At 42.2% G+C, this 14,169-nt stretch overlaps 1 protein-coding gene across 1 annotated transcript; it reads right to left on the reverse strand.

Moving 5' to 3' along the window:
* Window positions 1-8,337: 8,337 nt before the first annotated feature.
* LOC129082646 (carcinoembryonic antigen-related cell adhesion molecule 21-like) lies at window positions 8,338-13,543 on the reverse strand. Its single transcript, XM_054588375.1, has 3 exons — window positions 13,516-13,543; window positions 12,102-12,455; window positions 8,338-8,618 (listed from the first exon to the last, which is right to left on the reverse strand). The coding sequence occupies exons 1-3, from the start codon at window positions 13,541-13,543 to the stop codon at window positions 8,338-8,340; spliced, it is 663 nt and encodes a 220-aa protein (XP_054444350.1).
* Window positions 13,544-14,169: the final 626 nt, after the last annotated feature.

Here is a 14,169-nt window from a genome sequence, read left to right on the forward strand (position 1 = left end):
CAGTCAGAGAAAAATATAGAACCGACCAAGTCCTGGCCTCTGTGGCAGATTTTAATACCCTTGAGCTTCCCGGAGGTGGAGTCTGGATGGCACCTCACCCTAACAGGAGATCTACTAGCTCCAACCTCGTGATTCCAGTAGAGGCTTCTAAGTGATGATTCCAAATGGGCAGCTGGCAGGCAAAGAAGGGGTCCTAGGGTTTCTTGGGATGCTTGCTCACCTACCCCCAGGCCTAATGCTGGTAAAAACTAATCTTGGGGTTCAGCTTCACTTTCCCCATCTGCAGCCAAGCCCAACAGAGGCAGCCACCCTCTGTAAAGTGTTTATAGCTTCAAAGAGGTTGCTGAGAAAAAGAAGAAAATGTTTGAAATTGGCCTGAAAAAAGCTTCCCCCTAGAGACACAGCACAAACACGTCCAAGTTGTCAGCCTCAGAAAACATTGGAGCATCATTCAAGGAACTTCACAAACAGCATATCTAAAGAAAAATAGCAGCATGCTCTAAACTGCTGAAGCATACATTTTTAAAAATTTCTTTCTATTTTTCTCTTTCTATCCATTTCTTTTTCATTTCCTTTTTTCTTGTTTTCTATTTTTTTCTTTTATTATTCTTTATTTTATTGGTCAGCAGCTGCACAGCAGCTCCCACATGTGGTGGTGCTTGAGTTGCACATCAGCCAGCCTGAGGGTTCATTCCACTCATAAAGCAGCTATAGCAATGAAGGCTGAATTATCATTGGTGGGCACCGTAATCACACTAGGAACATTCTTGAGCATCAGCTCAGAAGGTCAAGGAGGCTGTAACACTGGGTTGCACAGAATACCTCCTACCTAAGACCATTGCACAAAAATTAGAAATCATTAGAAATTTATCTAATACATAAAAACAAAGATAAAAACACAGCCAGTGTAAGGTAGTGAAGAGTCAGGCCATAAATGAAAGAACATGAGAACAATGCAGAAAAAAGTATTTAATGAAATGGAGGCATTTTGTCAGATATATAGTTCAAAGTAATAGTTAAAAGATACTCAAAAAACTCAGTGAGAAGTAAAACACCATTAAAAAGTACATAGAAACCATGAAAAGAACAGTTGGACATGAAGAAGAATGAAGCTGACTTCAAGAATACACTGGAAAAAATAAGAAGTCACTTAGATTAAATAGAGAAGTGATTCAGCAATCTGGAGGATAAGGTAGATAATAACACCCAATCAGAGCAGCCAAAAGATAAAAGAATTAAAAAGAATGAGAAAATTTTAAGGATGCTTTGTGAAGCAAAAAATGAAAAAAACATCTGCATCTTAAGGGTCCAAGAAAGAGAAGAGAGACAGCAAGGTATTGAGAACCTATCAGAAGAAGTATTGACCACAGTCTTCCGTAACCTAGTGAGAGAAGACACTCCTGCCCAGGAAGTGCAGACAATCCCTGAAAAGATGAACTTAAACAGGCCCACACAAAGACACACTGTGATTAAAATGGCAAATGTTAAGGACATAAAATTCTAGAAGCACCAATAAATAAGCAGTTAATTATTCACAAGGGGGCTTTTATAAAGACACTTAGCTGATTTCTCAACAGAAAGATTGAAGGCCGGAAGGAACTGGCATGAACATTGAAAGTGATGAAAAGCAAGGACTAACCACCAAGGCTGCATCACTCAGCAAGGCTCTCATTTAAAATGGAAGAAACAACAGAAATCATCCCAGACCAGACATAACTTATGTCCTCAGACATAAGGAGTTTGTTACTACTAAACCCGTATTATGAGAAATGATAAAGATATGGCTTGGAGGAGGAGAAGGATGAAAGGGGGAAGAGGAGGATGAGGTGGAGAAGGAGGAGGAGGGGAAGGAGAAAAAGGAGGAGGAGGAAAGAAAGTTGAAGAGGAGCAGAAAGTTGATGAGGAGGAGGAGGAAGTGGATGAACAAGGAAGAAAAAAGATGGAGAAGCAGAGTTAAAAAATGAAACAGAAAAAATACATACCTATCAATAATCCCTACAAATGTATATGGCTTAAATGCTCCAATCAAAGACACAAATTACCTGAACGGATAAGAAATCAAGACCCATAGAAGTGTGGTCTACAAATGACTCACCTCAGAACAAAAGATACACACAAGCTAAGTTTGATTGGATTAAAATATTTTATACAGATAAAGGAATTTAAAACCTAGGGTAGTAATATTTATATCTGACATAAATTTTAAAACAAAAACTTTAGTAAGGGAGATAGAAGGACACTGCATAATGATAAAAGGATCAATTCAACAAGCAGATATAACCTTGGTAAACATTTATGCACCCAATATATGAGCACCTAAATCATGTAAAACAAATCTCGATGGACATCATGTGAGCTATTGACAGTAATACAGTTATTTCAATAGGTTTTGAACACCCAATTGAAGTCAAAAGGTAGATCTTCCTGATAGAAAATCAACAAGGAGATGGTGGCTTTATATGACACAGTAGATCAGATGGAATTAATTGATGCTTTCAGAGCATTTCATACCAAAACAGCTAAATACACATTCTTTTCAAGTGCACATGGAATCTTTAAGAAATAGATCACCTGTTGGGACACAAAACCAGTCCATAAATTTGAGAAGACTGAAATCATATCAAACATCTGTTGGGAAACGCCCAGCCTGGTTTCAGGAGCTGTAGCCCGGCCAACGGGCTGGAGGCCCCCAAAGCTGGAAGTATTCAGGAGGCCTTGGGAAAGCAGGCTCCTGAGGGGACTTGGCCTGTCCTCCCTTGTCAGGAGTGTAGCCCCTGCCTCTCTGCTTTTCCATGGATGGTCAAAGGGCCAATGACGGGTAAGACCTCTTGGGGGAGGGGCAGCCTAAGACAGGTATTGGCTGATTTTGGCAGCAGACCAGAAATTGAGGGACACGGAGAAGGGACAAAAAGGCCCCCACACCTCTCGACTTGGCTTGGGCATGGCCAGAGTCCTCATTGCAGCTGAGAAGCAGTCCTCTTAACCCTTGGTGGCTCCCTCCCACCGCCTGGCTCAGGCTTGAAACAGTGCAGGAAAAACAGCCCTAAATCAGATCTGGGAGGTCCCGGGGTAATCAGACCTAAAAGTAAATTCTTTGGAGTGAGCTCTGTTCCTCCCTCAGATCTCTGGTCAACTCAAGCTGCGAAGGACCTTTATTTACACCCCTTACCTTATTAAGACATTTGCTTTGTTTACATCCCTTACCTGGAATCATTAAGACATTTACTTTATTTACACCTTTTACCCTATATCTTTAAGGTGCCTTTAAGTCTACTTTCCCCTTATCTATAGTCTCTATTGTTGATTCTAGTCTCCCTCGGACCTATGTAAATCAGTGTACTCCTGTCACTGGTCTTGTTAAAAGCATCATATATTCACGGTGAAACTTACCATACTGAAGTAATGAGATAACGTATGCATTCCTGTTACATACCTCACTGTTAAGATTTTCAATAAAAACCTTGGAACAAAGGACAAGGGGGCCTTCCTCATTAGGGGGATGTGCCACGGCCTTCTCCAGTAGGAATGAAGTGCCCATCTGCTCTCCCCGCAAACGGAGAAGTGTTTGCAACATTTTGTGTTTATTTCCCCTCATCCTTGACAACCCCCGGATGGGCTCTGCGAGTTTCAAAGCCTTGATCCCACCTCAGCTGGCCCCCGCCGGTTTCCCTCAGGTTTCAGGGAGTGCTGTGCTCTCTGAGGCATTCGCTCGCAGCGGTGTGTCCCCTATAGCTTCTGCACAGTGTGACAAACATCATCTCTGACCAGAATGATATGAATCTATAAAACAAACATAAGAAAAACACCCTTTAAAAATGAAGAAAGTCATAGAGCCTAATGTGTAATAAACAATGAATGGGTTAATAATGAGATGTAGAGAGAAATCAAAAGTTCCCTTAAGGCAACTAAAAGAAAGAGCTCAACAACTCTAAAGTCTATAGGACATGGCAAAAGCAGTTTTAAGAGAAAAATTTATAGCATTACAGGCATACCTCAGGAAACAATAAAAAAGTAACTCAACTAAACAATCTAACTTTACACTTAAGGAAACTGGACAAATCAACACGCAAAGACCGAAGTGAAGAAAAAGAGAAAAATAAAGATCAGAGAAGAAATAGATGAAGTAGAGTCTAAAAAGGTTAGTTCAAAAGATCAGTGAAACCAAGAGGTAGTGCTTTGAGAAGATATACAAGATTGACAAACCTTTAACCAAACTCATCAAAAAAGAAGGAGGATGTAAAAAAATGAAATTGGAAATAAAAGTGAAGTGACAATCAACACTGAAGAAATAAAAAAGGTTGTAAAAAATATAGCCGACAACTATAGCCAACAAATTGGACAGACCGGAAGAAGTGGGTACATTCATAGAAACATACAATTTTACGAAATGGAATCTGGAAGAATTGGAGATCTGAAGAGAAAGAGTATAAGCAGAGAAATTGAAGCAGTCAGCCAAGAACTTTGTCATTTTGCTTATTTCCTTTGTATTGATTCCAGGAGAGAGGGAGGGACGAAGAGGTAGAAAGAAAAAAAAGATGGATGTGAGAAAGAAACATTGATCCGTGGCATCTTGCATGCACCCAACTGGAGAAGGAGTCTCCAGTTCAGGCGTGTGTGCTCACAGAAACCCAAGCAGCAGCCCTTGGGCTTGCCAGGCGACACACAACCCGCTGAGCCACACAGGTCAGGGCCACAGTGCTTCAAACAAATGGAGAGTCATGGACCGGCTGGCTTCACAAGGTGAATTTTATCAAACTTTCCGAGAAGAACTAACACCTATCCTTCTCAAGCTATGCTAAAAATCCGCCCCCCCCAAGTGAATTCTAATGAATAAAATAAACTAACAAACTGAGTGTAAACAGGAGCATGGGTACATAAAAGAGACGGACTGACAGAGGAGAGTGATGGGAAGAAACTCGATAAAGTACATTAAAGGAATTATCCAAAGAACACGTATGCGTATCCCATAGACCCAAACTGTGGTGATGGCCAGAGGAAAAGGGACGTGGCCACTAGTGGAAGTGGTCAATCAAAAGTAGGAAAAAGTAAAAACAGTGGTGGTATTTGTATATGACATGTTGCAAAACACTAGCTATGAGTGTAGGTTAATTACTGCTTACAAATTGAGCACAATATCTGAACAGCTAGATGTCCTGAACAACATGAAAAGACAAAATAACACTGGAAATAAGTGGCTCTATTTGATATACAGTTTTATAAGGATACCAAAGGCCAACAAATTGTGCACTTGCAAATGGTGACAATGGCAAATTTTATTTGTGTGCATTTTAAAACAATTAAAATTGTTCCAGTATTACAAAGAATTACGTCCCGTTTGCTGTAATGAGCTTGATATTTGCAACTAAATATAGAGTAAAAGATTCAAGGTAAATTGACACTTGAAGTATGACATGGGTTATTGGAAGTTTGAGCAAAGTCTAAGTGCCATCTCTATTGGTAGCTTTAGTGTAAGAGGGAAAACTGAAGTAAATAAACAATGGAAATTACCATAAATTCAGGGAATTTTCACTTCTGGGTTCCAGGGAGGCTATGTGGTGTCCTGAATGCTGACAGTGGCCTGGCTCCTGCCTTGTGTGTTCTCCAGTGGTTAGCCTGGTTGTGTTTTGTTAATTCATGTGTACATGGTACAGACTTTCTCACGCTTTCTAAATAAACAGGCTTAAAGATTGACATTTATAGTTTTGTTCCATAATCATTTTGGCTTTAAACATAATTGCCCTATCTTTATTATAAACAATTCTTGTGCAAAGATATAATGACCTATTTTTGATAAAGGATGATGTTGCCCTTAATAAAGCCATTCATGGAAATATTTTATGTGTTTTGAAAGAATAATATAGTCATGTCTATTTAAAAATGCAATACACAGTTTTTAAGAGTATTGAGGTTGTCCTAATAGGAAATGAAATGATTGTGTCTTTTTATTAATTGTAAAGACATAATGTTTTGAAAAGTGTTAAATGCTTTCTCATTTGTAATGACCTTTGCCTTTCAAAATTACACAGATTATGTCCCATACTGTCAATGATCCTGAAATTAATAAATGTGTTCGTGTAGTGATGGCCATGGCAGGAATAAGACCGCACACGCCAACATGGATGTATCACAGAGACACAATAGTAAGTAAAAAGAAGGAAGACTGTTCCATTCATCTAATCCATGTACAGGGGTGGGTAAGCACAGAGGATGGCAGAAGAGTCAAACTGAGCCTCAGGCCTTGTTAACGGACACCCCATGTACGAGTGATTTTTTTCTTTCTGAAACACAATGTGAGAACGGTGAGGGTCTCTCAGGGGCATTGTGAGATGGAGGGAAGGGAACCGTGAGAACCCCCGAGGGCAGACTCTTCAAAGCACCCCAATATGTCTTTTCTCCAGGCAATTTCACCAAGATTTCTTACCTCTTGAAATATTAATCATTTATGATCATGGTCGAAGTTTGTTGTTTTCATGTCCTTGATCGTGTCAGATAAGCAGCAATTTTTATTTTGGCAGCTCTTCTTACTTAGCCATTGATACCAGAAATGAAGCTCATTATTTCTATGATTCCTACACAGTGACAAGCCTGGAATTATACACATTTTCCAGATAGCGAAACTGAAAAGAATGTACTTACTCCTAACATACAATTATTAACATCTGAGTTGATTGCCTTTTTGAAGAGGAAGCAGACATTGTGCACAGGCTTATAGTGGCTGTAGAAACAGAAAGGTGATCCTAAGAGTCACTGGCCTTATGGAGCTGATATTCTGGTAATGAAACAGGAGAACAAAAAGTGAACAAGCAGTACCTCAAATGGCAATACATCCTCTAAAGGGTAATAAAGGGGAGTGAAGGGGGGAGACTGGATGGGATTCTATTACTTATTAATATAAGAGGGTCAGGGAACCTTCATGATACCGATACATTTGAGTATAACCTGGAGGGAGGCGAAAGGGATCATGGGAATCTGTAGAGAAAGATCAGTTAAGAGACAGAGAACGGCCTGTGCAGTGGACTTGGGGGGCTGAAGGGTCCTTGCTGTGTTCAAAGGGCAGAAAGTCATTGTGTCCAGAATGAATAAAAAGAAAGTAAAGAGAAGCCTCTCCCAGCAGTAGGGGCTCCGGAGGCTGCAGGGGGGCTGTGGCCAAGGAGCAGGGCAGCGAGCAGGCTTCCCAGGGAGCGGCAGCACGTTCCTCGGTGAGGCTCATCTCCAGTCCTGCCTGAGGGGATTAGCCAGGACGCCACATCTTCGGTGTCCTTCAAATATATACGTAAAAAAGTAAAAATTAAGTTAAATATGTAATTTTTCCAGAAATGAAGCAGACCATGTATGCAGTAATGATGATTCTGGTTCCTGACCTAAGGATTATAACTTTTAAATTCTTGGCTCCTTTTATTAAAAAGAAACAACAGCAACAAACCCAGAAAACTTGTCAGTGTCCATCTTATGTCATTCAGACAAAGAACCAAAAAGTTTGGTCTCTTGGACAAACCTTAATCACCTAGTATTGTCCAGAGAAGGCATCTTTTATGTGATCAGCTACAACTCCAAGGAGATTTGAACTCCTGTAGTGGCTGGAATATAAAATTATTATTCTATGTCTTATATTCACACTGTGAGCAAAGATAGCCCGCAGCTTGCTTCTGTTGAACCAATTTTCCTGTATTTGTGACAACACTACACTTTGTCAAAATATGCCCCATGGTGCAGAATGATCACAGGAAGGTTCTGGATTCTTTGTCTGAGCTGCGCTAAGGGTGTCTGCTCCACACAATGGCAGATCCCACGGATGTATCTGAAGTTACCTCTGAATAACATGTTTTGTATCTTCTAACTGGTTTATCACTATTATAAATTTTCTAATTTAAGGATTTCTCCCTTAGAAGATACTCTATTTCACATCATCAACACACACACACACACACACACACACACACACACACCCCCCTAATTCTTTCTGTTTTGTATCCAGTATTTTTTCTAAAAACCAATATTTAGTGTAGACCTTATTGTGTAGGTGTAATGCTATTGACATTTGAGCCTATTAACTCTGATTTCCTTATATTTGAATGTCTGATGTACATCAGGGATGGAGAACAGTCCTTCTGTGATCAACAGATGAGGGGGAGTGTGGTCCTGATCCTTAGACTTGTGTAATGATTAAAAAAAGAAAAGAATAGAGAAAAGCCCAAAACTCAAAGCTCAAGGACATTTCTGAGTTTATTGATTCAATACACATCTTCAATAACTATTCGCCCTCTGAAGTATTTTGTTATGATAATGCAAAAAAAAATTTGTAATTACACTTTAATAACATACAGGAGAAAAGGAGGGTCACTCGGATTTCACATCCAGCTCAAGGGGCCAACTGTCAGTAGCCGTGAGGGGGTTGGAGGCTCTACACTGGTACCACCCCGAATCTTCCTTCTTGACGGGGTTTATGGTGAGGTGTCGGTGGTCTCCAGACAGTGTCACACGCTCCGTGAGCTGCAGATACATGCCATTGAACAACCACTGGATGGTGACCCCATTTGTGTAGCAGTGCAAGACCAAACTGTCGTCATTCTCTGTGACTGTGGTGTTACTGGCTTCGACTCTGGCCAATATCACAGGTGCTACAGAGAAACAGAGAATGTGACTGATTAAGAATGAGCTTGAGACATGGAGCCACGCTGCTGACGCAGATCTCGGCCACTCGCAGCCCACAGTGAGCCATGGAACAGTCACCAGAGTGTGTTCCCGACATTTGCAGAAGAAAAATTGTCTAAGTTCAGGAGGCCGTATGTAAGGACAGAGCTGCGTCTCCTCTCTGGCCCCATGTACCCCAGGGTGATTTTCCTCAGCTGTTCCCTCAGACATCTTGTAGCAGTACCACAGAAAACCCCTTGCCAGCCATATGTCCCATAACCTCAACATCGGGAACAATTTTTCTCTCATCAGCTTATAGTGATCTTTTCCTAGGACTTCTATTTTTTTTTTTTTAATTTCACAAAACATCAGGACCCACTCGCTATCTAAACTCTTATCTATGTTGTGGAAGGCAGGCTTACCACTTTGTCCATCTCTGCGGCCAAAGGAAGTTTACAGTGGTGCCAAAGTGTTGAGCGTTTGTTTAATAATTTATTAGGCAGTAAAGACTGTTCAATGGAGAAATGACAGTCTTTTCAGCAAATGGTGTTGCCCAGCAATATCCCCATGCCAGCACATGACATGGATCATCGTCTTATACTGTCCACAAAAATTAAGTCAGAATAGATCATCTTCTAAAGGATAGACCTAAAACTATAAAATGCTTAGAAAAAGGATAGGGAGAAGCACTATGACATTGATTTGAAATGATTTTATGAATATGACACTAAGAACACAGGCAAAAAATAGACAACTTAGATTTTGTCAAAATGAAACATCCTCTTCAACAAAAAACACAACAGACTGAAAGGTGACCTATGAAAGGGGAGAAAATGTTTTGAATATCATGAAAAATAAAAGGTTAATATTTAGAACATACAAAAAATCTTCTACAATTCAATAGCAACCCCAAAACCAAATAAACTGATTTAAAAATTAACAAGAAACTTGAATAGACATTTCTCCAGAGAATAGATCCAAAAGGCCAACATCGCAGAAAAAATACTCAACACCACTTTTTTTATGAAAATGAAAATCAAAATTCTCAAGGCTGAATTTGATACTTGTGATGTTGGGTGTGGTAACTTTGCTCTTCAAGTAGGAGAATGAAGATTGACCTGTATAGCATCTTTCATTTCTCCAAAAAGCTTCTTCAACCAGAGTGAGCTCTTTCACATCTCAGTCAACTTGAATCTTTGAAAAAGCAGTACAGGCCTGTGTATCCCATGAAAATGCATGGGAATCTGAGCACTCACAGAACATATGGACCCCAGCTCTATGTCTGGGGGAATGGGCTTTCTCACATGCCAGTTAAGTATCAGGTTTGCTTATGGAAAGACATAAGACTGGACAACAGAGATACCCCTGCACTTCTGGTTCTGTACTGACCAACTGACTGCTTCGCTGACCAGGAGTGTTTCCTTCCACCTGCACAGACTTCTGCTGCTCAGGGAGGTGGGTTTGTATGAGGCACCGTTTCCTGGGACATCCTAGAGACTGGGGTTCAAGGAGAAATAATACATAGAGACCAGAAACAAGCCAGCGGTGAGTTGACTACTGAAGCCACTGGGCTGAGGGTTGGGTCAGGTCTTTCCAGGTGAGTGTGACTAAAATGACACAAGAACCACTAAATGATAGAGTACAGTTCAAGGAATGATTTAAAAAAGAACGAAAAGGGCTGGCAGAAGCTGATTATGGCAGCAGAATCCTGTGCTCTGCCCTTGTTCATTAAAGTCATCCTCTGTCCCCTGAAGGCAGATGAGGACGTGTGCAAATGCAAAAGAAGTCTCTTATAGCAATGGGGAGCGTAGGCTTGCTGAAATGCCGGCCCCTGAGGGCAATTTGTGTTAGGTGGCTAAGAGACAGAAATTTGGAAAAACTTAAAATTGTTCTGTATGTGAAAATTATTATTAACACCCTAGGGCCTCAGACCAACTGCAAGAAAGACTGTTTTACTAGAAAAAAGAAAAGGGTCAGAGATAATGGTTTTGTTCCTGGGGGCACAGAAAGCCTGTCCCTCATGGCAAGAATTCAGAGGACTGTGTACCCATCTTCCAGGCTCTGATGTTATTTTGAATTACTCATTCATTCATTCATTGAACCTGATTCTCTCTTCCTGGTTCATCAAAAGCAACTGAGCGTTTAACGTTTCATGTTGGTCCCTGAGCTGGTTTCAGGGGAAGAGTGGGGAGTGAGAAGGCGAAGTGCCTTCCTTTGATCTGCTGGGAGTGACTCCACCAAAACAAGAAGCAAATAAATAAGTGTTGTCGAGTCCAGTGCAGGGAGGTGTGGCTACGCCACCTGAGGGCGAGGCCTGTGCAGTGACTTGGATTGTTCCTGCAGGTAATTTGGTTCTAGAGTAAAAATACATTATTTCTCCTTTTTTCACTACACAGACCAAACTGTATTCCTATTAGCTAAGGATGCCTAAGACAAAAGGATCTGCACCAGTGTGTTGGTTTTAGAATCCAGACACCTTTATGTGGCTTCTAAGGTAGAGGAATGAAGTCTATGGCTACAACAGACCTTGAGGGACTCTGATCAGCTGCTCATGGTCAGTGTGACTCTGCTTTAGTGACTGTGTCTCCGTTTTTCAGTTTATTCTCAGTGGATATTTGGCTGCCAAGTTGTCAGTATACAAACTGCAGAATACTTAGTCTCTGACCTAAACCTGGGATAGAAGAGCTGTTCAAATAAGAGGCATCTCTTATTGATTGACTTCAAGAGAGACTCTTCTGGGCTGATCCCTGGTGAATGAGGAGCTGCCAAGGAGGCTCTTTTTTCCTCAGTTTCATTGTGAGGATGCTGACCTTTTTCTGAACTTTTCCAAGTCCCCAGCACAGTCAGTTATATCCAAGGACATTGTCTAACTGTGCTCTCCACACAGCCTCAGGTGATGCTGAACTCCATTTCTGCCAGGAAGTGATTCTTGCACCTGTGTCCTGACTGGTGACCAGCTCAGGAGCCTGTGACTTGGGCATCCATTAAACCGCTACACACTCAGCCATTCCCAGAGGCCTAATCCGACCTTGCAAAGGTTCACGAGATTCTCTGGAGACAAGGTTTCTGGGACAGGGTTACGGGGAGGGGTTTCTGAGCTGAGCTTGGTAAGAATTTCAGGAGGCTTCTCAGCCCAGGCTCTGGCCTAGTACAGCAGGATCATTCTCAAGGTCAAGTTCATAGGAAGTTGCTCAGGGTGCTTGACTGAGACTGGTCTCTTTCTGCTGAGTCACTTCCATCAGAATGATCCTTCTATCTGCACTGACTGTCTGCAGGGCCGGAATTTGGGAAGGGAATGGAGATCTTAGGAAGTTTGTCTGCACTCTGTGTATCCTGCATTAAATGCTAAAATCCAATGTGCAACAAAACGCAGAGGGGGATGGAGGCAGAGTTCAGGGCTCTTGGTTTAGTGTGCGAAGAAAAAGAATTCACCCCGCCAGACACCCAGAGGTCAGAGAGCAATTACTCACGGTATACACGGAGCCGTCCGAATCCTATTTCCTTTTTGTAATTGGTAAGGAAGACCACTACGGTGTACATTCCTGCATCTTTCATGGTGACCTTCTTTATCAGCAAGGTTCCATCTGAGTTTATTCTCTCTCGACCACTGTGCTCAGGACCATTTGCATACATTCTTCTGCTTCGTGAAAGAAGTGCAATTGCATGACGTTTGTCAGCTCCTTCCCCCCTGTACCACACGAAGCCAACTGCATCCGGTGGCTTATTGCGCATCTGTAGACGCACATCTTTCCCTTCAGCAACATTGACTGACACAATAGCTAGCTGGGCCGTGATGGGCAGGCTCCAGAAGGTTAAGAGTGAGACTAGGAAATAAATAAGAAAAAAAATTGATCACTATTTGTATCTATGGGTCGTGATGGAAAGATGTGACCCTGAATCCTGAGCAGGTCTCTTTATCGCTCAGCCTTGGTCTGCGTGTGAGGGTTTTTGTCTCACATGCCAAGGTCAACAGCGTGGCCCCCATTACTTCAGTGCCTCTGAAACTTATTTTTTCCATTTCAAATACTCTTTCCAGGTGTTTTTTCCCCTTAATACCTCACTGAGCACAGACTCCTTTTGACACTCAGAGGCATTTTTGAAAAATACCTTTGCTGACCACCTTCTCTAAACATCCTCTCTCTTCACTTTCTGACCTGCCCAGCTCTGTTTTCTTTTTTCCCATGACTCTTGTGTGTACCTGATGTCAGATCTAAATTCTTCCTTTTCCCTCTCTCCTCCATAGAACATGGGCTCAATGAAAGCAGGGCCTTGTCTCACCTTGTACCTCCAGTGACTTCAACAGGCTGCAAATACATGGGGTTGAATGAATGAGCAACCCCAGGCTTGTACCTTGTGTGGTATTTGACCCTTTCTGAGGCTGGCGATAAAGGCAATGCCTAGCAGCCTTGGTTAAGTTTTCTTTCTGCTATTTCTTGACATAAATCATCATCATCATTATTATTATCAGTTTTCATAATTCAATACTCTGGTGGATACCAAGAAAAGAACAGCAATTGAGGTTTTCCTGCCTCTCACTACTTCCTGCTTATGACATTTTCCCCTTACTGAGCCCCTACACCCACTACTCTACTCTAATTTCTTTGATCTTCATGTCCAAACAGAAGCCTTCCCTCTGTTCTCAGCAAATTGGTCTCCTCAGCAGATCCCAGCCAGTCTCTGGCAGATCCTTTGTCTTCCCCAAGGAATTGCCTCCTACTTACCAACCATCAGGAGCCCTTGCCAGTGGACAGGTCCTCTGTGGGTAGAAACTGGAAGGGATCCCATGGTCTCTGCTCTGTGGCTCCCTTTCTGAGAAGAGCTTGAGGTTCTGTGAAGCTCAGAGGCACAGCACTCTGGACAGGTGCAACCCGCTGTGTGTCTTACCTGTGAGCTGAACTTTATACTGGGGCATGTTTACTATTCTTGTCATGTGGGCTGGGGGCAGGGTCTGTGCGCAGAACCCTCCCACTCCCTGCCCTCTTTTTGCCACACTTGCCCCTCTGTACCAGTGCTGCTCCCTTATATTTTGGTTCCTTGGCAACTCCTGAGGTATCGCAATACCACACATGTGCACACACAGGGGCACATGCACACATGCATATGAACACACACGTACACATACATTCTCAGGAAGTATTTGGAAAAGTACAAGCCTGGGGTGTCCGGATTTTGGGCGTTCCCCACACCTCCCTGTCAGGTGCATAGCAGCCTTCCCTGAAGCCTCTCTTCCACATTTGACTTTTCCCTCCAGAGCAGGAGTTCTTGACTTAAATCAGAAAAACCTGTCACAGGGATGTCACCCCTGCTGTGCATCAGATCACTTGTGAAACTTAGTAAACATCACAATGCCTAGGTGACACCTTACAAATGCAGCCTCAGCAGCTGTCCAGACTGTGGGCGCCCACTTTAAATGAGATCTCTAGATGTGAAGGTGGAATCACTTCTCTTCCTCTCTGTGCACAGGCGAAGTCTCCAGCTTCCCTCAAGCTGCTGATTCTGACTGGGAAAGGATGCAGTGGGTCACAGACTCTGCATCTG

The sequence above is a fragment of the Pteronotus mesoamericanus genome, unplaced genomic scaffold, assembly GCF_021234165.1.
Source record: "Pteronotus mesoamericanus isolate MK-2021 breed Mesoamerican mustached bat unplaced genomic scaffold, CSHL_Meso_final scaffold_137, whole genome shotgun sequence".
NCBI lineage: Eukaryota > Metazoa > Chordata > Mammalia > Chiroptera > Mormoopidae > Pteronotus > Pteronotus mesoamericanus.

What these genes read in the sequence shown, in the direction of transcription:
- LOC129082646 (XM_054588375.1), bottom strand. Translation starts at nt 13,543, where the DNA reads ATGCCCCAGTATAAAGTTCAGCTCACAG. An exon ending in GTATAAAGTTCAGCTCACAG is followed by an intron (nt 12,456 to 13,515) that starts GTAAGACACACA and finishes TTTATTTCCTAG; the next exon opens with TCTCACTCTTAACCTTCTGG. An exon ending in CGGACGGCTCCGTGTATACC is followed by an intron (nt 8,619 to 12,101) that starts GTGAGTAATTGC and finishes GTTTCTCTGTAG; the next exon opens with CACCTGTGATATTGGCCAGA.